At 37.5% G+C, this 26,455-nt stretch overlaps 1 protein-coding gene across 4 annotated transcripts in view; it reads left to right on the forward strand.

Moving 5' to 3' along the window:
- Positions 1 to 26,231, forward strand: part of ARID4B (AT-rich interaction domain 4B) — a 127,149-nt gene extending 100,918 nt beyond the window's left edge. For 3 of the 4 annotated variants that reach the window (XM_079900750.1, XM_079900752.1, XM_079900751.1), the window contains 7 exons: positions 4,903 to 4,987; positions 7,818 to 8,016; positions 12,923 to 14,137; positions 17,401 to 17,514; positions 19,967 to 20,182; positions 21,168 to 21,314; positions 24,028 to 26,231. In XM_079900750.1, the coding sequence (XP_079756876.1) occupies positions 4,903 to 4,987; positions 7,818 to 8,016; positions 12,923 to 14,137; positions 17,401 to 17,514; positions 19,967 to 20,182; positions 21,168 to 21,314; positions 24,028 to 24,155 (2,104 nt within the window). In that variant the 3' untranslated portion in view covers positions 24,156 to 26,231. Of the gene's footprint in view, positions 1 to 4,902; positions 4,988 to 7,817; positions 8,017 to 12,922; positions 14,138 to 17,400; positions 17,515 to 18,192; positions 19,253 to 19,966; positions 20,183 to 21,167; positions 21,315 to 24,027 lie in introns of those variants that run through there. The other variant, XM_079900753.1, reaches the window with a different exon arrangement.
- The last annotated feature ends 224 nt before the right edge of the window (positions 26,232 to 26,455 follow it).

The raw sequence follows: 26,455 nt of genomic DNA on the forward strand, positions 1-26,455 counted from the left end.
AGGTGCAGGTCATTTTGTTTGTAGGCCAACCACTTAGCTTAAATTTCTCTCCTAGTTTTCAAGCTACATTATCACAGAACATGAGAGCTGACAGCAATAGGCCTGCTAGCCTTGGGGAGAAATCTAGGTATTTAACAATAACGTGGTTTCTTTGAATACCTGTTGCCCTAAATAGCTGTTTGTAGTTCCTGCACAGTAGAGAGACCCCATCAGAATATGCGTTCTAATGTCTTGATTCACTTTGTGGTACTTAAAGGCGAATCAAGAATATTGGAGAGCCACTGTGAGGGAAGTACAGCATGTCCATGTATTTGGGAATGTTTCAGAGGATGGAAGCATTTTAAAACCAAAAAATTAATATTTGACTTAGTTTTTTAAATTCTTGTATTCTTTTTTTTTTTTTGCGGTACGCGGGCCTCTCACTGTTGTGGCCTCTCCCGTTGCGGAGCACAGGCTCCGGACTCGCAGGCTCAGCGGCCATGGCTCATGGGCCCAGCCGCTCCGCGGCATGTGGGATCTTCCTGGACCGGGGCACGAACCCACGTCCCCTGTATCGGCAGGCGGACTCTCAACCACTGCGCCACCAGGGAAGCCCCAATTCTTATATTCTTTAAGAATGTATTTTGAGGGATGAATGGATACTGTACTTGGTATGGTGCCCCAAGGAGAAATGAGAAATATTTCATGGTCTTCTATTTCTTAGCTGCAATTTTCTGCTGTTTACCACTTCCCTGTAATTTCGATTTCTATGGTGTCCAAGATATTTGAATTTGAACTAAATTTTCCCATTTTCTATCTTCTTTGACTATTTTCTTATGCCTAAAGTAAATGTGCTGTAATCTCTTTTTAATGTATATTAAATAGACTATATAAAAAGTTTACATTTATATAGAATAAACAGAATCAGTGGCAGCTTTTTCTGTAGTTCTGAACTAAATTCCCTTCATTCAAGTCTTTATTCTTGGTATTTGATAGGGAATCAGAGATCTTAACCCACTAATATTACTTAATTTAAATTAACAAACACTAGTAAAATAAAAATTAAATTGACCTCTTTCTTATATAATTTAGTGTCAGTAGGAAATGTTGCCTTTCGGGGTGTATCATTTTGCTTTTTTCCCACATGAATTTATGTTTCTCTCCTTCCTGGTCTTTGAAAGTATTCTGTAAAGAAAATAGAACTCATGGACTTTCTTGGTGGTCCAGTGGTCAAGACGCCATGCTTCCAGTGCAGGGGGCGCATGTTTGATCCCTGGTTGGGGAACTAGAATCCCACATGCCTTGCAGCCAAAAACAAAAAAGAAAAGAAAAGAGAATAGAACTCCTGAATAGTACTGTAATCAGTAATTACATAAAGGGAAAGAACATTTCCTATTTTTAAAATATATACAATGATCAGTTATAGCTATCTCTATTTTCTGATCATCGTTTTTTTTTTTTTTTTTTTCCTTGTAAGATTAGTCAGGCAACTAAAGTGCTACTTGGAACTTCATTACATTTTGAAATATTTGTTAATTTTTTTTTTTTTTTTTTTTTTGGTTTTGGGTTTTTTTGCGGTACGCGGGCCTCTCACTGTTGTGGCCTCTCCCGTTGCGGAGCACAGGCTCCGGACACGCAGGCTCTGTGGCCATGGCTCACGAGCCCAGCCGCTCCGCGGCATGTGGGATCTTCCCGGACCGGGGCACGAACCCGCGTCCCCTGCAAAGGCAGGCGGACTCTCAACCACTGCGCCACCAGGGAAGCCCTTCTGTTAATGTTTACATCACTGGTCTCAGCCTCTGTTTGGTTAAAGGCATTTGTAATTTGAAAAAGCTACCTTAACCAAAATTCTCACGCATTGTTTTCATCCGTTCTCCCTCCTCGAGGATTGGTTCATACTGTGCATTCTTTTTTTTTTTTTTCGGTACGCGGGCCTCTCACTGTTGTGGCCTCTCCCGTTGCGGAGCACAGGCTCCGGACGCGCAGGCTCAGTGGCCATGGCTCACGGGCCCAGCCGCTCCGCGGCACGTGGGATCTTCCCGGACCAGGGCACGAACCCGTGTCCCCTGCATCGGCAAGCGGACTCTCAACCATTGCGCCACCAGGGAAGCCCCATACTGTGCATTCTTAATGAGGCTTTTTCAGTTGCTGGTCTGGACTCTTCTGTATGCTTACTCTGAACAGGACCTGGCCTGCCTAGTAGTAATCATTCTAGTATTACACTGTTTAACAGGCAGTCCATTTCCCGTTCTTCTCTAACTCCTCACATAGTGGTTTTTGGCAAGCCTGTAGCTTGCAACGTGAGTTCGCTTCCATGGTTTGAGTTTCTCAATCTGTGAAATAAATTCTTGATAGATTTTTAAGGCATGTTCTAGTTCTGAAGGATATTAATTATAATAACAATAACAACATTGTGTTATTACATTTTATGAAAGGCAGCGTAAATCTAGCTGAAAAAAGAAAAAAATCTAAAAGAATAGTATTAGAACAAGGGAATGCCTGAACAAACAAAAAGCACTGAGAAAGGAGAATAGAAAGAGGCAAATAATAAACGAGTCACAGTATAAATATTAGCTAATACTTATAGAACCATACATTACCGTGTAATTGCTCTAGTAGGAAACATATCTAAAGAATTTCCCAAGGAATCTCCTAAAACCATACAGAACATTCAGTAGTTTTCAAACAAAATTGTTACGTAGAATAGTAAGACCATCATGTTTAATCACTGCTGTTCAAGTATTTTAGAAGCGTATATAGTTTGTTTCTTCTAATTCCAGAATCTTTCTTTTTTGTTTCCTGCCTGGCTCAACCCTCTTTCCACCCCCAAACTCACTAAAGTTCTTCTGATAACCAGTCCTCTTATATACCATCCTTAGTTTATGTTTGGGTGGAGGAGGAGAAAATAGTTATCATATAGTATCCGTACTCTTGTGGAGCTTTAGGCAGTGAGCATCAGCCTGTACCATGTGGAGTAACCACTATTTTATTTATGTATATGTTCCTTATACCTTGTTCCTAAGAGAATTTAAGCAAAATACATTACCTCTGACTCGTAAAGAAATCTTTCTCTGTCACGGTGAACATTGTAACTATGGGGACAGTAAGTATTTTTTGCTTGTTTGATGTGTTTGGTGCTCCATCAAAGCTACAATATCTTGGTGATATTCTTGCATTGAAAGCCACTGTTTCACCCGAATTTGAAATATAATAATTCATGTCAAAAATCCAAGTGGAATTGAATAGTACTCTTACTGGTAGTCAAAATGTCTGGTATTACAAAATTAATTGTACAACAGGTAGTCTTTGGTTAAGAAAGGTAAAAATCTCTTATATCTTCGTTTAGCTTATGCTGATGTTATGTGTAACCATCATGAACTGTTTTTAGTTTATCTCATAAGAAGATAGAAAGCTTGTTTTGTTTTTTCTTAAAGTACATAGCACTGATTTCCATAACTATATTCAAGTAAGAGCAACTTCTAGAAGTTCACATTCAAATTTGTAGAGGGCAGATATATTTTCTGTTCATTCTTCACCTTCACTCTAATTTTGGAAGGAACTAAATTGCTTTCTTGTCAAGCATCATGCAATTTTGGGTATTAATGGGAAAATTAAAATTACTATAAATGTACAGGTAGGTGCTAGTGTGCCAGTATATATACCAGAGGAGTGTGTTTAGTAGAAGAATAACATTTGACTTAAACTGTTTCAAAGCACTTATCATATATTTGATCCTCAAAGAGCCATATGTGATATGCAGTCTTATTTTTTATTTTATCTTTTTAATGTGGTCCTTATACAGAACGAACTAAGTCTGAGGTTGAGAACGTCTTGACCGGGGCCACATAACTAGTCAGCAAGGATATGTAAAGACTTTTCTAGAACTCATTCCATTCTTTCCTCGTCCTCTCCAGCTATCACTGTGGCCCTCAGCAGCTTCTAGCAGACACTGCCGTAACCATTGTGGGGCTGAGCCCTCAGCTTTGCCACAGCCCGTGGTTTGCACCAGCAGTATAGCTCTGCCTGGGACTTGTTGCAGATACAACTAGGCCTATCTAGAGCAAGAATGTAATTTATTAATAAGCTAATGACCCAGGTCATTTGCTTCCTGACTTAAGGTCTTTATTACTTCACTTAATACCTCTGGTAATGAGGACATTTTAATTTAAAAGCTCATTTTCAGTTGTTCATTTTCTTGAGTTAAAAATGTCAGTGAGTTTTCCCATTTTCCAGAATAAATGTAGATAACTTTCAAACATAAAAAGAGGTTAATTTGTTTTTAATGTTTCTTCTTTCTGGCTGAGTTTTTACGAAAATAAACTGTCTTTTTTTTTCCCCTTTAAACAAGTAGATTTATTGCAGTCAGTACTGACTTGCACCCTGTAAAATCATGCAGACTGCCAGCACTGAGTGGAGAGGCCATCACGACTGTTGGCCCTCAGCTGCCTGCACACGTAGGAAGTGTCTCAGCACTGGAGGCTTGGCAGAGCTGTGCTTCCCCTTATAGCTTCCTGACACGGTTAGGGAAAATGGGCTACCTGCTGCTTACGAACACAACAAAGTATACAAAAAAGTATAGGATTTCTATATGGGAGTATGGGATTTCTCTTCATAGCTGTTGCACGGACTTGGTTTCTCATTGGGGCAGCGGAGCAAGGAGTGCGCGCTAGTCCAGGAGTCCAGAGACCTTGCTGAGTCTTAGCGCAGCCAGTAGCTGACATTGTGTCCTTGGATAGGTCACTTCATCTCTCTCTTTGAGCCGTGGTAACTTTATTTCTTGAACCAGGAAGTTGAACTAGGTGGCCTGCAAGGCCCTTTCCAGTTCTGAAATGTTCTGATTCTATTTACAAGTTTCTCTGTAATATGGCATGGTTCCTTCTGTGTTATGTGTTTTATATTTATGTTAATTTCCTTCAATTTTAGATATGATGAATGGATTAAAGCAGATAAAATAGTACGACCTGCTGATAAAAATGTGCCAAAGATAAAACATCGCAAGAAAATAAAGGTAAGTGCTTATTTTGCTGTATTATAGCTCTTAATTAAGGAACGTTGCCTCCAAAATGAGTATTGTGTGTGCATTAGTGTTAGTAGAGTGGAAATACTCTCTTGAAATAGCAAATTTATCAAATGCTAGATTTGCGTACAATTAAGATTGTCAGCTTATGGAAAGGCATTTTGAAAACAGTACTAAATGATCTTTGAGACTTTTTCAGTTCCAACATTGTATAAGTCCATTCAGCCAGATTTCACTTACCCATTTCAACTGTTTCCTACACCTCTAGTCTCCCAACTAGGAGTCATTAAATATTGTGGCTGGGAGCCCTGGGGTTACTGTAATAGCTGTAAACCGTTAGAGGAAGAGAAGGAAGTGTCTGAAGGCAGAGGAGAGCCTATCTGAAGCTCTTCTTTTTTCTTCATCTTTCTCTGACCATATATGTAGTGGCTTAGAATGTGTTCACAAGACACTATTAGGCAAACTCTACATAGATACCGTGGGGAATCTATTAATGAGCTTGTATGGAAATTAAGGTTACTTTTATGTATGATAGAATTACGCTTATTCATTCTAAGACTGAATCTTTCTAATGTTTTATTAGAAAGTAGAACCATTAACTAGGTTTTAGAATATTTTTAAATCTTTTTAATGGCTCTTTAATACTTTGAATGGTATATATAGTTGAAGTGTTTAATAGTTCTCCTGAAATTCAATTTTCATATTAAAAGTGAGGAGCTATTTACTTTCTGGCTAAATGATACCCTAGTGGCCCTAAATACTGAAAGGTTTCCCCTAGAGTGATTATTCTTTTCTCACTGTGAAATTGGGCCCATATTTTTAAAGTTTTGGTATAGCAACTCAGTAGCTACAACTCAGGACACTCTTGCTCTTTATTGGAAGTCATGCTACATTTAGCATCGCTCTAAGCTACTAGAAGAGCTGTGTGTGTGTGGCACTAACAAGCCAGTTTCCTTACACAGAGCAAGTTTTAGAAGTAGTATTTCTCAGGTAGAAGATAGGGTAGGGGGTAGGAGAATCAATGTTAGAATATTACACTTGGGGAATTTTTTCTAAATATTTATTTAATTCTCAATTTAGTTTTCGGCCCCTTCCAGGCATTTAAAATTCTGGGTCATAAGGGAAGAGGCATGTGAATTTTGAAAAAGCTTCCAAGAAAATATTTAATATTGTATACCCATCACTCGATCTCATCTGACTGTGAGAACCACTATTTTCAAGGCTGTCCTCTGATAGGCGTTAAAAGCCATATTTGAAATTTGCGTGGGGTAGACTATTTTTGCCTTCATAATGCATGGTATATTATGATCTGTGGTATAAAGTGATGAAAAGGCTGGCAAGAATAGGAAAATGAGAAGAGCACTAATCATTGAGAGGTTTTGGTAGTCTACCTACACATAAGCCGCCTCAGTGCATCCAGAGAATTCAGCCCACGTGCTCTAAGTCAGTGGATCTCACACTTGAACATGTGTTACAGTCACCTGAAGGACTTGTTGAAACTCAGATTGGCCCATCCCCAGCGTTTCTGATTCACTAGATCTGAGTCTGGTTCGAGGAGTTTTCACTTCTAACAAATTCCCAGAAGATGCTAATGTCGCTGGGCCAGAGTCCACACTTAGAGAACCACTACCCTGAACAGAATAACTTCTCCTCTAGTATCCAGAATGATACTAATTACGTACCGTCTTTGGGAGAATTGTAAAAATAGTCAGTCATGTTCTATATTCTCACTATATAACAGGACTTCAGAATTGTTTACTTCTACGTAATGCTCTACATTATCATTTAGAAGCTTGTCTAAATTATTTTTCCTATAAATTTTTTTTGTAATTATTTTATTTATTTATCTTTGGCTGCATTGGGTCTTCGTTGCTGAGTGCGGGCTTTCTCTAGTTGCCGTGAGTGGGGGCTACTCTTCGTTGTGGTGCGCGGGCTTCTCATTGCGGTGGCTTCTCTTGTTGCAGAGCACGGGCTCTAGGCACGTGGGCTTCAGTAGTTGTGGCACGTGGGCTCAGTAGTTGTGGCTTGAGGGCTCTAGAGCGCAGACTCAATAGTTGTGGCACATGGGTTTAGTTGCCCTGCGGCATATGGGATCTTCCCGGACCAGGGCTCAAACCCGTGTCCCCTGCATTGGCAGGCGGGTTCTTAACCACTGTGCCACCAGGGAAGTCCTATAAATAATTTTTAAAACAAATTTAAAAAATAGTTTCCAAGAAATATATTAACCTCTGCTCATCTGTTCGTAAATAGAGAATTTCAAAAAATTTCTCATTTTTTCCTGAAACATTATCAGTCATACAGGAGGGTTGCCCCACTGACTTGACTTTATAGCAAGTCATTTGTTTGTTACTCCCTGCTGTCAACTGAATGAAGATATTTGAAGTTGTGTAATTCCCAACTCTCATTTTATATTGAGAATCTTACAGGTTTTAGAACTGTCAGCTTGAAATTATGTTTCTGTTTTTTTTAGTGAATATTTAATTTAAGCCTATTGTGATTTAATTTTTACAGACTTTGTAACACCAATTATTAGCAGTAGGGAAGTTTGATAGTCTTAATTGCCTATCTGATTGCTAATTTATTTCCACTATTAAAATATAAATATGAGACAAAAACTTATTTCTCATCCTGTAGTATTTGTTAAATAACTTTGAAAAAACATTTCTGACTGTTTTGTGGGACTGTTTGTATTCTTTCTTTGTATGTTTTTTAATAATAGTCTGTAATGTTGAGTTAAAAATGAATTTTAACATTGTTACTAATAAATGCCTCATGATCTGTTATGGCTAACATGGGATACCTTTTTTTTTTCTTAACCTAGAATAAATTAGACAAAGAAAAAGACAAAGATGAAAAGTATTCTCCTAAGAACTGTAAACTTCGGCGCTTGTCAAAACCACCATTTCAGACAAATCCATCTCCTGAAATGGTATCCAAACTGGATCTTACTGATGCCAAAAACTCTGATACAGCTCATATTAAATCCATAGAAATCACTTCTATCCTTAATGGACTTCAAGGTAAACATAACAAATATCCTGTTGCATGCAAGTATTTGTTTTAATTTTTATAAATCAAATTCTATAAAGGTAATTCAGTGACATTATCAAATTCTCTGTTTTTAACTGAACCAGAATTTTGTTGACTCTGTTATTACTTGAAATAAAATCAGCCATTGATTGAGGCTTGGAAATCTTTCTGTTATTAGTAGAGCTGAGGGCACCATTAGATTTCAGTTAAAATTTAATATTCAACCTCTGGTACTATTACTGTGTTCTTTTCAGGTACCATCCTTTCTGTAGCCATGTAAAACATAGTTTGTATTATGCAATATCAGAGTATAAAATTATACTGAACTTTTTGTAAAGAATACCAAACTTTGCTTATCTTGATTACATTTATTATGATCTCTTTTATGATGTCCTTATTGCTTAATGTTTAAGGCAGAATGAAGTTTAACAAATAATAAAAGTAATGAGTACTGGAGGGGAAGATTTTTGTAAATCTGACTGGCAGGAAAGAGAGAATCTGATCTGTCAAATGAAATAAAAGAATGTATCTCCATAAAACTGCTTTACATTTCTTAAAAAAAAAACACAAACTTTACATTTCTTATAACTTAAGAGAGTTTGAATTTTTATTGATTTTGAATGTAATGGAAATTGTTTTTCTGTCTTATTTCAGATGGATATTTATTATTTGTAAATATCTAAATATCCTAAAGTTCATTTTTCGTAATTTTCTACTATATCAGAAATACAGAACAGTATATGGAAATATATATATAATTTAAAGAATAATGATACGAATATTGTATGTCTACCACAGTGGTGACCAAGTAGTATTTACTTAAAATAGTTATGTCTCCCTGAAAAGTAATTAATATTCTGACTTAATCATTCTTTTACTTTTCTTTAGAATTATATTAAACCTATATATATTCCTAAAGAGGATATTATTTAGTTTTCTGAAAACCGTGGCGAGCGTAAACCTAGCTATGTAAAAAAGGCAGTATTTCCACTTAGATGAAGGCTCCCTGAGAATGTTATCTGAATAGACTCTCTAGGTCATATTAAGCTTCTTTGTGAGTCTACAAAAGCCTCTGGAAGGGAATTCAGTAGGGCAAGGTAATGAGGCCGTTCTGGGAAACATCGGGGCTCCCCACAGGGATATCTGACGTAGTCTCAGAGGGTGACCAAAAGGAATATGTTCAGTGGGAGTAGGAAGGTCCTGTGCGTTTTCAGACTCCAGGCTTCCCAGACATACGCCTGGCTTTCAGGCGTAGGTCAAAACAAAATGTTTTTGCTGGGTAAAGTGACGTCATTATCCGATTCAGGTGATGGCACACAAGACATTGAGGGGAGAGCTGGAATTTCATCACCAAATGGTGGAAACAAGCTAAAATACATACAAAGAATCTAGTTGATGGCAGGAGGCATCTTGGGGATGATAGCCCTCCATGTGACTTCCTTTGGAAATACACTGCACGGTCTGCACTGGTTTCCTTCTACATCTGATGCACGGTTCTCTTCCTGGGAACTTTTTAGAGCTCTCTCTTCAAAGCGGTCCCTAGAATTTCTTTGTTTTGGATATCTGATGTGTTTTTTTAACCTTCTTTGGTATACTCATTGTGGTGGAGCACATTCTCTAGTAAATTTTAAGAACAAGTGAATAAGAGGGAAGATACATTTTTAGAGACTGTCCATATCTGAAAATATCTTTATTCATGGTTTAGTGGGGTTGGACGTTTTTCCTTAATTATTTTACTGACATTGTTCCACTGTTTTTTTGCTTACAGTGTTATTTCTGTGAAGTCCAGAGCTCTTCTAGTTTCTGATTCTTTGTATGTGACTTGTTTTATTGCTTGTTTTTGCCTTTCCCTTTTTCTGGAATCTTGAATCTTTGTTTCTAATGTCCTAAAATTTCACAGGATTATACCTTGTGTGGATGTATTTTCATCCACTGTGGTGTGTACTTACTAAGTTGTTTCATTCTAGAAACTTGTGTCTTTCTGTTCTGGATAGTTTTCATGAATTATTTTGTTGATTTCCTCCTCTGCATTTCACTGTTCTCTCTCTCTCTCTCTCTCTCTCTCTCTCTCTGTCTCTCAACCTGCCATTATATTGCTATTGAACCTTCTGCAGTATACTCTAATATTCTTATCTTTTGGCAGGGACATATTACTTATTCTTTTGTCTTTTTCCTCTAATTTCTTAGAAATTTTCTCAACTTTATCTTTTAGTCCTTTTACTATTTAATTTACTGCTGTAATGCTTATTGACAGCTGTAATGTTTTTAATTTTCAAGAACTCTGTTTTCTGCATGCTTTATACAATTCTGTTCTTGTACAATATCTTATGTTTCTGATTTTATTTTATTTTTTATTTTTTTTTTACTGAAGTATAGTTGATTTACAATGTTGTGTTAGTTTCCGAGTACAACAGAGTGGTTCAGTTACACATATATATATATACATATTCTTTTTCATATTCTTTTCCATTATGGTTTATTACAGGATTTTGAATATAGTTCCCTGTGCTATACAGGACCTTGTTGTCTATTTTATATATAGTATTTTGTATCTGCTAATCCCAAACTCCTAACTTATCCCTCCCCACCCCCTTTACCCTTTGGTAATCATAAGCTTATTTTCTATGTCTGTGAAATCTGTTTCTGTTTCATAAATAAATTTATTTGTGTAATATTTTAGATTCCACATATAAGTGATATCATATGGTATCAATATGTCTTTCTCTTTCTGACTTACTTTGCTTAGTATGATAATCTCTAGGTCTCTCCATGTTGCTGCAAATGGCATTCTTTCATTCTTTTTTTTATGGCTGAGTAGCATTCCATTGTATATATGTACCGCATCTTCTTTACCCAGTCATCTGTCAGTGGACATTTAGGTTGCTTCCATGTCTTGGCTGTTATAAATAGTGCTGCTGTGAACATTGGGGTGCATGTATCTTTTCAAATTATAGTTTTCTCTGGATATATATTATCAGGAGTGGGACTGCTGGATCATATGGCAACTCTGTTTTTAGTCTTTTTAAGGAACCTCCATACTGTTTTCCATAGTGGCTGGACCAAGTTACATTCCCACTAACAGTGTAGGAGAGTTCCCTTTTCTCCACATCCTCTCCAGCATTTGTTATTTGTAGACTTTTTAAATGATGGCCATTCTGACTGCTGTGAGGTGGTACCACATTGTAGTTTTGATTTGCATTTCTCTAATAATTAGTGAGGTTGAGCATTTTTTCGTGTGCCTGTTGGCCATCTGTATGTCTTTTTTGGAGAAATGTCTGTTTACGTTTTCTGCCCACTTTTCAGTAGGGTTTTTTTTTTTTTATTGAGTTGTATGAGCTATTTTTATATTTTGGTAATTAAGCCCTTGTCCGTTGCATCATTTGCAGACATTTTCTCCCAGTCCATAGGTTGTCTTTTCGTTTTGTTTGTGGTTTCCTTTGCTGTGCAAAAGCTTGTAAGTTTGCTTAGGTCCGTTTGTTTATTTTTGCTTTTATTTCTGTTGCCTTGGAAGGTGAACCTAAGAAAACACTGGTACAATTTATGTCAGAGAATGTTTTGCCTATGTTCTCTTCTAGGAGTTTTATGGTGTCATGTCTTATACTTAAGTCTTTAAGCCATTTTGAGTTTATTTTTGTATATGGAGTGAGGATGTGTTCTAACTTCATTGATTCACATGCGGCTGTCCAACTTCCCAACACCACTTGCGTAGAAAGTGTGGCAGAAGGGAGTAGAGGTATTAATAAGAGAGAAAATCCTCACTGCTTATACGTATCAACGAATGGCATATTATTAAGAGATAACGATAGTAACTATCAGAGGAAATAGTTACAACATTTTGGAGGCTGGGGAGGGAAGAAAAGAGCTTTTGGTGTTTTATTATGAGTCTAAATTTGTTTTAACCATGTACATGTATTGCTTGAATAATTTTAAAAATTCAATTATTTAGGAACACATTGAAACGATTAAATGTTTTTAACCATCTTAACTGTATCAATTATTTTTTACTTTTTAACAAATTTAGCTAAAGAATATACATGGACTTCTCTGTAGAGTGTAGTGTAGTTAAGATTCTAAATTCTGGAGTCAGACGACTTAGATTTAGATTTGATCTTGATTTATTTTAGCTCTTTGGGGTGGTTTACTTAGCCTCTCTAACTCCTAGTCTCCTAAACTATAAAATGGGGCTAATAACACGCTCATAGGGTTATGGTGAGATTGAATGAGATGATCTGTGCATTGCATTTCAAGGTACCTGACATATAACAGTTTCTCAATAAATGGTATGTTAAAATCATAATAAAAACTATTATTTTTTAATAGTTAATTGAATTTATTTACTAAAATGAACATTTAAGAAATAAATTCTATAGATACGTTTATATAAAGTCTAAGTTACTTAATTATGTTGTTCTTTAAAGCATCTACCGTGGAAATACATTGCTCACAAAATCTTTGAATGATCATTGCTACATGAAAAATGAAGGCTACGCTTTTATAAGAATATAGACTTTGGAGTTAGAACAACCTTGGACTACATCCTAACTCCCCTATTTTGTGCTCATAAATTTGTAGAAAATTCTTTCTTTTTTATAATCAGCTTTACTGAGGTATAATTTACGAACAATGAAAGTCACCACTTTTATGTTTACAATTTGATGAGTTTTGGCAGAAGTATACAGTAGTGTCACTACCACTATAGTCATGATATAGAACATTTCCATCATTGGGTGAATGTCTTCACTTTCTGAAGCTCAGTTTCCTCACTTGTAAAACGAGGATAAAACCTAGCAACCTGGGGTAGTTATAAACATAGGAGCTAGTCCATGTTTATGTTAGCTGGCACAGAGAAGACATTGCTAGTGTTCTGATCATACTCGTTTTCTCTTTCTTTTCTAGCTTCTGAAAGTTCTGCTGACGACAGTGAGCAAGAGGATGAGACAGGTGTTCAAGACCTAGATAACAATGGCAAAGAAGAGTCTAAGGTTGATCATTTGACCCACACCAGAAATGATCTTATTTCAAAAGAGGAACAGAACAGTTCATCTTTGCTAGAAGAAAACAAAGTCCATGCAGATTTGGTAATAGCCAAATCCGCGTCGAAATCTCCAGAAAGATTAAGAAAAGATATAGAAGGATTATCCGAAGATACGGATTATGAGGAAGAAGATGACATCACAAAAAAGAGAAAGGATGTCAAGAAGGACGCCACAGACAAATCTTCAAAGCCACCGGCAAAACGTGGTAAGAGAAGGTATTGCAATACCGAGGAGTGTTTAAAAACCGGATCACCTGGCAAAAAGGAAGAGAAGGCCAAGAGCAAAGAACCCCTCTGCATAGAAAACAGTAGCAACAGCTCTTCAGATGAAGATGAAGAAGAAAAATCAAAAGCAAAGACGACACCAACTAAGAAATACAACGGTTTGGAGGAGAAAAGAAAGTCTCTGCGGACAACTGGTTTCTATTCAGGATTTTCAGAAGTTGCCGAAAAAAGGATAAAACTTTCAAATAACTCTGATGAAAGACTTCAGAACAGCAGAGCTAAAGATCGAAAAGATGTCTGGTCAAGTATTCAGGGACAGTGGCCTAAAAAAACGCTGAAAGAGCTTTTCTCCGACTCTGACACCGAGGCTGCGGCCTCCCCGCCCCATCCTGCCCCGGAGGAGGGCCCGGTGGAGGGGTCCCTGCAGACCGTGGCCGAGGAGGAGAGCTGCTCCCCCGGCGCGGAGCTGGCTGCCCCGCCGCCACCCAGTGCCGACGACAAACCCACCGAGGAAAAGCCGGCGGAGGTCAGTGACAAAAAATCGGAATTTCCGAGTAGTGGCAGTAACTCAGTGCTCAACACCCCTCCCACGACACCCGAGTCGCCTTCCTCAGTCACCGTGACGGAAGCCAGTCGGCAGCCGTCTTCTGTAACAGTATCGGAGCCGCTGGCCCCAAACCAAGAAGAAGTCCGCAGTATCAAGAGTGAGACTGATAGCACAATCGAAGTGGATAGTGTGGCCGGGGAGCTCCAGGACCTCCAGTCGGAAGGGAACAGCTCGCCCGCGGGCTTCGACGCCAGCGTGAGCTCCAGCAGCAGTAATCAGCCCGAAGCAGAGCATCCTGAGAAAGGTGAGGTGCGCAGGGCTCTGTTCCCTTACGGGTTTATAGTATCTCTCGTTACAAGTGTGAGGTGTTTACATGGAGTACTTGTGTGAACGTGGCAGAAACAGAAATTTGGAAGGTAATTTGTTGTAAGGAAGAGTGGAGTGTGTTTAAAAGCTTGAGAAGAACTGAATGTCCTCTGCTTCAGCTGCCCCTGCCATTTCACAGCCGACCAGACACGTGCTAGAAACCGCACCCAGGCCCAAATTCAGACCTACTTGAAAACTCACGATGCACTGAGTGACTGTATGGCGTGAGCGGCTTAAATATATTTGTGTAACATTGTGTTTGCCCTTGCCGTGTGCAGTTTCTCACAAACATTTTGATTTACTGACAGACCCCTCCACCCTTAACCAAATACTGTATGTGCGAGGTTGGAGCAACCAGCTCTGCAGGCACTGCTTTCCTCAGACAACCGTGTCAGACTGATTTTCAAGCCTTTGTAAAGGAATTTGATGCTTTCTTAGATGCAGAGCTTCCAAATTTGAAGGACCAGTGTCTCTGTTAATAACCTATAGTAATACTCTTGATTTTTCCATGAAATTGAAATTAGTACTTCCCGAAAGTATTAGTGGCTTTTTGATGGTGCTGTAGCTCTACTTCTGTCATCATTTTACTTATAAACCACTTCACTGAGGTGTCTTTAAATTAATATGCTCTAGGCTGACACTTGGCCTTGAAACACACTTTTCCAGTATAAAGATACAGCACTAGGGTATGTATTTTATATAACATACCAGATTTTACTATGCTAACTTCAGGTGTTTAGCTAAACTTAAAAAAGAGATATGATCCAGACCAAATTAGTTAATTCCAAGTTTTCTCACACAAACCTTTTTTTTTTCTTTTTCTAGTTTCCTTGAGATATAATTGACATAACATTATCACAAATCTTGACTTAAAACGTTTAAAGAAATTAAGTAAAAAATATAGTTGCGGGCTTCCCTGGTGGCGCAGTGGTTGAGAGTCCGCCTGCCGATGCAGGGGACACGGGTTCGTGCCCTGGTCCGGGAAGATCCCACATGCCGCGGAGCGGCTGGGCCTGTGAGCCATGGCCGCTGAGCCTGCGCGTCCGGAGCCTGTGCTCTGCAACGGGAGAGGCCACAACAGTGAGAGGCCCGCGTACCGCGAAAAAAAAAAAAAATATATATATATATATATATATATATATATATATATATATATACACACATATATATATATATATATGTAGTTGCAGTAAATTTTCTTTTTTGTACATTCACACACACAGCTACTGTGATTATGTTTGTGTGCCATACTATCTCATGGAACTGAATTATCCAGGCATAAATAGAGTAATCCTGAAAATGAAAGAAGCATTTATCACAGATGATTAGAGAGGCTTTCAACTATTTCAATAATATGATAAACTTTTTTTTTCCTTGTAGATTTATTTATTTTTGGCTGCATTGGGTCTTCTTTGTTGCTGCGCGCGGGCTTTCTCTAGTTGCGGCAAGCGGGGTCTACTCTTCCTTGCGGTGCATGGGCTTCTCATTGCAGTGGCTTCTCTTGTTACGGAGCACAGTCTCCAGGTGTGCAGGCTTCAGTAGTTGTGACACGCAGGCTTCTCTCTACTTGTGGCATGCGGGCTCCAGAGTGCGCAGGCTCATTAATTGCAACTCACGGGCTCTCTAGTTTGGCACGTGGGCTCCAGAGCGCATGGGCTCTTTAGCTGTGGTGCACCAGCTTAGTTGCCCCGCGGCATGTGGGATCTCAGTTCCCTTACCAGAGATTGAACCCGCGTCCCCTGCATTGGAAGGCAGATTCTTAACCACTGGACCGCCAGGGAAGTCCCAGAATTCACTTGATTTTAAAAGTAAAAATGTAAGGGACTTCCCTGGCGGTCCAGTGGTTAAGCCTCCGTGCTTCCACTGCAGGGGGCATGGGTTTGATCCCCAGTCAGGGAATTAAGATCCTGCATGCCTCCTGGCACGGCCATTTAAAAAAAAAAAAAAGTGAAAATGTAAGTTTTACAATTTAGATTTAGGATTGCCTTCGAGTGTAGCCTACAGTAAGCTTTTTATTTCTTGTAGCTGAAAGTTTCAGAAATAAACTCTTGGAGAGAAATCTGGCAATTGTTTTTAAGATTCTGTACTTTAATATAGATAATATCTAAATCACTTTCTTTATGTTTCATTTTGTTATATTAAAAGAGCATTAGGAAAAGTTATCTATTAGATGTAACCCATTAAAAAAACAGAAAACTGAGAACTTACAAACAAGACATTTAATAGCCTGTTCCATTTTTTACCAACGAAGCCATGTCTTGTATATTCATGGTTGATTTTACCATTGTAACAGGACTAAGAAACATTTTTTTTTAAACAAACATGGCATAATTCTATCATGGTATTAATTATATTGTGTTATTATAGTATCTGACTTCGGAATGGAATAGAGATTAAGACTTCATTAATGTCAGGAAAAAGATTACTGTATAGTCTGAGAAACAATGCATATAATTAGGAAGATATAGAAAAACAATAGATGCTGAGGATCAGATTAGTGGCTGAGAAACTATAGTTTGGAGTAATGATTGATCATTGAAGGTTGGGCATCGGGGAAGGTAGGACTTGGGCTTGTCCTTGAAGAAAGGGAGACATTTATAATATTTTGGAATAAACTACTATGCTAGATTTGTAAATGGTATACGTGTTAACCATTGCCCTGGGAGCTAAGTTATTGTTGTTGTAAATTTATAATAAATTGTCTGTATAATAAATTTGTTATTATAATTGTGAATTACTACTAAAATTTATTCCATTAATATTGTCATTAAAATTTTCATTAATATCATTATAATACATATAATTACTATTTTAACCTGTAGTTAAATCTTAATATTTTGGTTTTATTGAATTTTAACAAATTTCAGCTTTTATTTTCATTATATACCTTTTTTTGAATTACTAGACTCATAAACTCCCAGTACTATATTGAGAACTATATTCAGTTTATATCTGATTTTTCTAAGAATGATGTGCATACTTTATCTGCTTTTTAAAAAACTCTAATTATGTGTAATAATTCAGCTCATTAATGATGATTTATTTTAAAAATTGTGGTAATTTCTATGACAAATTATAAATCTCATAAAAAACAGGTATAGTCTCAGAATTGGTCTATTCTTCTAGAATGGGGAATTAATTTATACCTGGGGCAAGCTTGATTTTCTTTTGTGTTACTTAATAATTTCTTTCCCATCAAAGCCTGTACAGGTCAGAAAAGAGTGAAAGAAGCTCAGGGAGGAGGAAGTTCATCAAAAAAGCAGAAACGAAGCCATAAAGCAACAGTGGTAAACAACAAAAAGAAAGGCAAAGGCAGTAAGTGTGAAATCTCTAAAGTTTTTAAATATAAAGATAATGGTGGATATGTCTTTTCCCCATTAAGAAAAGGGTATTCAGGATACGGGACAGTTAATATTTTGGTTTCGTCTCTAACAAACCGCCCCCCTCCCCCACCAGTAAAATCACACAGAAGTCTTTTGATCCTAGGTAAATTCTAGGATTGAGCAATTTATTATTCAGCAGTGGTACTGATTGCTGTTGAATGATCAGGTAATCTTTTAAAAAATAGTAGCCAATATAATATAAACATCAATATCTTCGTTAGTTTTATGTTCAACTGTTCTTTTGCCATTTTATATATATTACATATTATGAAATGCTTGAGTTATATATTATTTTTATTACAAGGAAATTGATTGCTTTGTAATTCTTCCAGGCAAAATCTGCCTGGAAGAGAACAATCAAGATAGCTTTAGAGCTGTAAATCCAGTAACTCCCGTGCACTACCTTTATCTTCGGTATCCTAGACTATGTATCTAAGAGCAGCTGTGAGAATACTCTGGTTAAGTATGTTGTAACTAATGACTTTAGCAATGATTCTGTTTATCAACCTACAGGAATATATATACTGTATTTCTCCTGAGAGCTGCACATTTTATCTCTCTTTTGTAGACAAAGTAAGAAGCAGAAAATATGTAAAGAATTTCTTTTCAGGTGTCCCACACTGACCTCCTGCTGCTCTTCCAGGAGACTCCTGCCACCTCCACTGCCTGACCTTTGCTATCGGCCGGCTTGGCTGCACTTCAGTGCAGAAAAGGGTTATGCGGCCAGTTCCCCGAGGTTCTGCTGAGCCCATATGACTTCCAGGCGGTGAATATGGCATCCTTTGGGGCCCCGGGCGGCTGTGTTCAGCAAGGCCATGAAAGCCAAGCTGAGGCAGACCACTGCATCAGAGTGGGCCCAAGCCTTGGGTGGCTTAGCTAGGAGTTGCCAGGGGTTCCAGAGCAGCAGTGGGGGGACTGGGAAGGGATTCTTTAAACGTATGTATAAAAGAGTGGTGGAGATTCTTTATTCCCAAAACACCACAGTGGGAGGAGTTGCTGTGTGTCTTTCCTATCTGGAACACTTTTCAGGCTTTTAGAGCTTAACTATACTTTTTTTTTGGTTAAATGAAGAATCAGGAAATGAAAATCGATAAATTTGATGCCAAATTGATCACTTATTTGGAGTAACTGATAGGATATTCAGAGTGTTTTTTATTACACTCTGATGTTTTTATCTTCAAGACTTTTAAATGACATTCTCTAAGAGGGCTCATCGTCAGCAAGTCAATTAACATATTCATATAATTGAGAGATAATAGCAGTTGACCGCATATTCTCCCATTTTAATTATTGGGCTTACGACTTGATAAATCAGAATGAGGAAACAGTTCTCTGAGAATAATTTAGTAAAGTGAATTAACTCTCATAGAATCTACAATAATGCTTTGCATCCAGAAAGAGGTAATTTATGGAAATACCAGTCCCATAACCTGTTCACATGTCAAGGTGTTAAGCATTTCCATTCTAGTCCTGAGGCTTTAATCAGCAATGGCAGATGTAACATAATTATTACATAGACTTCTGCATTTATTTTTTTATTTATTTTATTATTATTATTATTTCTTTTTTTTTTTTTTGCGGTACGCGGGCCTCTCACTGTTGTGGCCTCTCCCACTGCGGGGCACAGGCTCCGGACGCGCAGGCTCAGCGGCCATGGCTCACAGGCCCAGCCACTTCGCGGCATGCGGGATCTTCCCGGACCGGGGCACGAACCCGCGTCCCCTGCATTGGCAGGCGGACTCTCAACCACTGTGCCACCAGGGAAGCCCTGTATTTTTTAATAAATTACTGAATATATTTACCAGGGTAAAACTGATGGTTTATTTTAGTCAACAACTATGATGTAGGAGTTTCTTAAAGAATCATTGTATGTAACAAAGTTTAGAGTTTATTCCCAAAGAATTCTTTATTAAATATGATGATTATGCATCACTGTGGCCAAAGGAGTAGGAAAGTGTGACATGTACACAATCTGTACACAGTTTAAATTATGAAAGTTAAGAGGTTTCCATTATGAGTCATTTTAAAAGATGCTGTATTCTACTTTATATATATTAACGTAATAGAGTTAAAAGCCATTTAAATAATTACTGTATATTTGATAGTCTACCAGGTGTAATGAAAGATTAGTTTGAGTGTTTTTTAAAAATATGTTATTGACAATTCAGGTAAGAAGAGTTTTTGGTTTTGTTTTCCTTAACTGAGATACTGCTGTGTTTATACTTAATGATTTTCCAGGTTTTTAGGCAGGGTCTGTAAAGCAAGTTGTTTACTGTAGTAATAAATTCAAATGGTTAACTTTAAATTGTCCACTAAAATCTGTGACACTGTGTACTTTTCTATTTACTAACACTTTTCTTCTTCTTCTTTTTTTTTTTTTTCAGCAAATAGTAGTGATAGTGAAGAGCTTTCTGCTGGTGAAAGTGTAACTAAGGCTCAGCCCGTCAAATCGGTTTCCAGTGGAATGAAGGCTCATGGTACCAAATCTCCTGCTAGGACACAGTCTCCAGGAAAATGTGGAAAGAATGGTGATAAGGATCCTGACCTCAAAGAACCTAGTAATCGATTACCCAAAGTTTACAAATGGAGTTTTCAGATGTGTAAGTGACATACATTAAATCAGCAGTTAAGCAGCAGAAACTGCATCCTAGTAATTCTTGATGCCAGTAATTCTGGAAAAGTGGCTGTAACCAGACTGAGAGACATAATAACCATTCACTGCAGTGTAGCTTGTTTGGATCTTGATTTGAACAGAAAATTGCTGAAAGATAACTTGTAAGGCATTTGAGGCACACGTCAGCATTGATGAGGTATTTCTGCTGTGTCAGCAGTTTGCTGTAAAAGCCTGGTGTAAGGTGGGGAGTGGATGGAGGCATAAGTGAGGCAAAGTCTGCCATGAATCACTGGTCACTGCAGCTGAGTGACGGGCGTGAAAAAGAGACTACCGCAGTTTCTCACACAGGGAAAGAGTCTTAGGGGACTGAAAGTGCTTTAGAGCGTGTGAAAGCTTTCCTCCAACATAAAAGTATTAGAAGAATCTAAAAAAGAACGAAAGGAGGGGACTCCTCTGGCGGTCCAGCGGTTGAGACCCCATGCTTCCCCTGCAGGGGGCGTGGGTTCCATCCCTGGCCGGGGAAGTTCCACGCGCCATGCGCTGCGACCAAAAAAAGTTGATGGGACATGCATTAAGAGATAAACTTTAAGAAAAGAACAAAAAGCAGACGAAAGACAAAAATTTATCCACAGTCCTAACATTCAAAAAATATGCAAATTAATGTTGTACTGTGGTGATACTGTACATGAATGTGGGATTTTTCTTTCTGGTAAATGTGGAATTTTTAACCTCTATGTTTAGGTCCTAAGATCTTTAATTCTACACACTCATTCATTCAAAAACTACCATGCATGTGTTAGTGCCGAGCATTGCTCTAGGCTAGGGAAAAAAAATCTTCGGCAAACAAATGTTTACAAGCCTAATTTTAGTTTATCTGTCTTCCTCATTCTACAGCCACACTATATGTTCTCTCTCTTATATATTAAAATTGTGTTCACAAATGCATATTAATGAAAGTTTTAAATTCACAGCGGACCTGGAGAATATGACAAGTGCTGAGCGTATCACAATTCTTCAAGAAAAACTGCAAGAAATCAGAAAACATTATCTGTCATTAAAATCTGAAGTAGCTTCCATTGATCGGAGGAGAAAGCGTTTAAAGAAGAAAGAGAGAGAAAGTAAGTGTTTTTACCTTACTTTACTTAAACAAAAAGCAGTTTGCGACTGTGCAGTTGGGCTCACGTGAGTTGTGTTTGTGTATCTTCAGGCAGGCTCTTTAATCCCTCTGGCTTATTTTCCTCATCTATCAAGTGGGAAAATTTATCAAAAGAAACAGTTATCTCAAACCATAATATTCACTTTCACGGAGCTTACAGTCTGCTTTTCCGCCAAAACTAATATTTCAGACTGTGAAGAGACTAGGGCAATGTTAAGGCAGTGATTGGGTGGCTTGCATTAGATTACCAATGGCTGGGACATTTTCTTTGAGACCCGAATGACCAGAGGAAGTGAGAGAAGTTAAAATCTGAGGGAAGGGTGTTGTCTTAGTTTTCTGGGGCTGCCGAAACAAAGCTCAGGTCTACCTCAGAGATGTTGCGGGTTCTTTTCTAGAATACCACAATAAAGCAAATATCACAATAAAATGAGTCACATGAATTTTTTGGCTTCCCAGTGCATATGAAAGTTATGATTACACTATACTGTAGTCTGTTAAGTGTGCAATAGCATCACGTCGAAGAAAAGAAACGATGTACGTACCTCAGTTAAAAATACTTTATTGTTAAAAATGCTAACCATGATCTGAGCCGTCATTGTGATCTTTTTGCTGGTGGAGGGTCCTGCCTCGATGTTGATGCTGCTGACTGATCCGGGTGGTGGTTGCTGAAGCCTGGGGTGGCCATGGCAGTTTCTTACAATAAGACAACAAGGAAGTTTGCTGCATCAAGTGACTCTTCCTTCCATAAACGATTTCTCTCCAATGCTGTTTGAAAGCATTTTACCCACAGTGGAACTTCTTTCCGGATTTGAGTCGGTGCTCTCACACCCTGCTGCTGCTCCATTAACTAAATTTATGTAATATTCGAAATCCTTTGTTGTCATTTCAACAGTCAAATAAGTTCACTGTCTTATATGGGCATGGTTCATGGCATCCCAAAGCAATTACGGTAGTAACATCAAAGATCTGTGCTCACAGATCACCATAACAAATATAACATAATAATAATGAAAAAGTTTGAAATACTGTGAGAATTACCAGAATGTGACACAGAGACACAAAGTGAACAAATACTGTTGGAAAAAATGCTGCAATAGACTTCTGGATTCAGGGTTGCCACAAACCTTCAATTTGTTAAAAAACACAGTATCTTTGAAGGGCAATAAAGCAAAGCATACTACAACGAAGTAGCCTTTATCGCAGGCACAGTTATCTTGGGAAACTCTTTGACTGTGTGTTTGGAGAACTAGCTACTTTTAGTTCTAAGAATAGGTCCCAAGGAAGAATATGTGGTCACAAAGAAGCTTGTTACGGTAATATTTATAATAGCAGATAGAAATCATTAACTTGTATTCTCCAGTAATATATGGCATTGGTGAAAAATAAGTAGACGTTTAAATTTTTATTTATAATGCTCAAAGTATTCATTTGATGTCGGTAACAGCAGAAGACTAGGAATTATTTAGTTACAATTCATAAATATAGTGGAACACTATTCAGGTTTGAAAAGAAAAAGAGGTAAGTCTATATATGTACTGATAAGGAATCATCTCCTCAGATTGTTAAGTGTAAAAACCAAGAGTCAGACTCTATACTGTGCTTCCACTTGGGTTTTTAAAAGCGAAGTTACTAGTGTTTTCATTTTAAATGTGCATATCATATCTCTAGATTCTACGAAAAAAATTCCTCTAGAACTGGGGTTGTAGACATTTTCTGTAGAGACAGATAGTAAATATTTTGGGCTTTGTGGGCCTTGTAGTCTCTTTAGAACTACTTGACCTTATGAAATTTGCTGTAGGCAAGATGTAAAGAAATGGGCATAGCTGTGTTCCAATAAAATTTTCTTGACAAAAACAGGCAGGCCAGATTTGGCCCTGGGGCAATAATTTGCCAGTCCCTGTTGTGGAGTTTTAAAGATTGTGAAGCAGCTGGTAACAGTGGGGAGGGGAATTTGGAGGGTCAGGAGGGTCCTGGATGAGAGGGAGATTAGCTTTTCCACTTTAATATCCCAGCACTGAACGATTTCGTTTACTTTGTGCATGTATTCATTAAAAAATAAGTTTTCAAACACTGATTTATAGCAATGAGAGAATTTCTGTGAGGAAAATAACTAATGTGTCATTTGCTTTGTAAACCAAGTGGAGGAAAATGCAGTAGTTATGATGTGATGTGTGGTGGTAGTTATTTTTCCCAACTTTAAGAAGCAATTAGCTTTCCCTTCTCATCACCATTTAATTTTATAAGGAACTCCAGAAGCAGAAACATACAGGAATTGGGAGGGGGGGAAAGATGTGGGGATGGATTACAAATTTTTCCTGTTGGATTGGAAGATCTTTTTGACATTTGTTTCATTATTACGGAAGTCTACCTTTTGTTTTATTTCCACGTCTCTGTAGACTGAGAACACTGTTCATTTTCCTCTTTGATCCGCGCAAGAGCGTTCCCTGGTCTGTCCTTTGTCGTTGCTTCTCCTGTGGTTTGGCAGTGCCTTGTTACTTGAGATGCACTAGGTTTTCATTTCTTTACATAATGGTCTTGTAAGCATTGACTGCTCTCGCAGTAAGCTAAATGATTTTGGAGAACACAGCAGAATTTTAGTTTAGAGGACAAGTGCTTTACTTCCTTCTACTGTTGTATATGCGTGTTATTAAGCTGTTGGTTTCCCTTCGCCTTAGGTGCTGCTACATCCTCGTCATCGTCTTCACCTTCGTCCAGCTCCATAACGGCTGCTGTTATGTTAACATTAGCTGAACCATCAATGTCCAGCACGTCACAGAATGGAATGTCAGTTGAGTGCAGGTGACAGCAGGACTTGCTAAAGCACTTTGCACTTAATGGCTGTTGAGAGCCACGTCTTTTTTTATACTGCACAGTGGCACAAAAAATAAAAAATCAGACAAGCACTATTTTATATTTAAAAATTGTTTCTTGACAAGCTGACTTGGCACTTAAGTGCACTTTTTTTATGAAGAAAAAGTACAATGAACTGCTTTTCCTCAAGCAATAATTGTTTCCAACTTGTCTGGGAATTGTGTGTCTGGTAACTTGAAGGCCTTCCACTGTGGCAAATGGAGGCTTTTCACTGCCTGTAGAGACAATACAGTAAGCGTAGTCATTGGGCGGCCACAACATGTTAAGATAACTTACTGTATATGTATTCCCTTGTATTTTGTTAAAGCTGGAACATTTGATATTTTTCCATTTATTTATGAAAAAATATGAACCTATTTTCATTTGTACAAGCTAATTGTTTTTTAAAGCAAGTCACCTTAGGGTGGCTTTAATTGTATAACTCAAGCACATGTAATAAATTCAGAACCTGCAGTTAACAGGATATTAGACATCAATCCTGATAACCAAATATTAAAGATTCTCTTTAAAAAAGACTGAACATGTTTACAGGTTTGAATTAGGCTAAAAGGTCTTGCAGTGGCTTTTCACGCCCCTTCAAATTGGAATGGAACTACTGTACTTTGCCATTTTTCTATAAATCAGTATTTTTTTTTAATTTTGATATAATACATTGTGTGAAAAAAGAAAATGGCTAATAAACTGTATTAAATCTTAAACAATGTGTAAAGATTGTACTTAGCCAGTTCAAAGTGTATATTTATTCATAATGAATTATAACAGTTATATTTTTGTGTTTTCTTGTAAATGTTTCTTTTTCCTTAAATACAGATAATTCATTTGTATTGCTTATTTTATTATGAGCTACAACAAGAGGACTTCAGGAACAAGTAAACTTTATCGGTATGGTTCAAGGCTGTTGCTATGAACTGTCTCAAAAGAATGGCTGTTATTTTAAGTATAAATAGCTAATCGGGGTGGTAGGCCTATAAAAATTAAATGCCTTGTATAAAATCCAAAATGAACGCAAAATTGTTTTCACCTGTATTGACTTTACGTTGTATGGTTCCAATCTCTGTTCTGTTTGGCACTTGTATTTAATTCTACACCTTTGTAAGACGTTTGTATATTGCGGATGTGTTCATTCAAGCTATTTAATACCTGGCACTGTTAATACACAGTACTTTACTGTACAGACTGTTTTACTGTTTTAATTGTAGTTCTGTGTACTTTTTTTGGACGGGGCTGGCATGTTTTATTTGTTTTCTGGCAATACGACGTGAGAATTTCGAAGCGTTTTGTTGTAGATGCTAACGTGTCAGAATCCTTTACATTCAACTTTTCTAAGAAAAGCATTTTCAGTCTTGCAGTGTGTGCTTACAGTAACTAATTTTGTTGAAAATGGTTTCAAGTTATTCAGATTTGTACAGGACTGTAAAGATTTGTTGACAGCAAAACATTGAAGAAAAGCTTATAGAATAAAAGCTATAAAGTATATATTAGGATCTGCAAACAATGAAGAATTATGTAATATATTGTACAAATGTAAGCAAAGGCTCTGAAATAAAATGCCATAGTTTGTGAATCCTTGATTTTGTTTCTAAAAGATTAAGTAATTTTAGTTCATTTCTGTCTCTGATGCCTGACTGAAACATGTATCTCCAGCATGTATTATCAGAAAGGGTAAAATTGACGTCCAAAAAAGGGAATATTCTGCCTATAGGAATTAAAAGTCCATTAACCAGATTTATGTACAGGATTTGTTAAGCATTCTTATATCTTTGCATACTAGCTTGAGTCTGAAGATGAATACTTCTGACTTGGAGGTTTGTCTAAAGAAGAAAACCAAGATTTTTTTTCTTTAATGCTTGAAACCATTACTAGCGGCTTTTTTTTTCCCTTTTATTTCTTTTCTCTTTTTTAATTTTTATTTTTGGTCTTTTAATGTAATTGGACCTTTGTGGCTCTCTTACACTTTCAGTACACTCTACCCCATTGCACTTCGGAATCATCTGGGTATTGTTAAAACACTCATCAATACTCCAGCCCCACCCTCAGTCATATTTAATTGGTCTGGGATGGTACCTGGATGCTGGTCTTTTTTTAAAGGTGGCCAGTGATTATAATACTCATCTGGGTTGAGAACCACTGCATCACTTCAAACCTTTAAAATCAATAATTAGGTTTTCTGCCCAATTTAATGAACTTCCCACCAAGAGAAAATTTTTTCTTTAAAACAAAAAGGAAACTTTT

This window comes from Stenella coeruleoalba, assembly GCF_951394435.1.
Source record: "Stenella coeruleoalba genome assembly, chromosome: 16".
Lineage (NCBI taxonomy): Eukaryota > Metazoa > Chordata > Mammalia > Artiodactyla > Delphinidae > Stenella > Stenella coeruleoalba.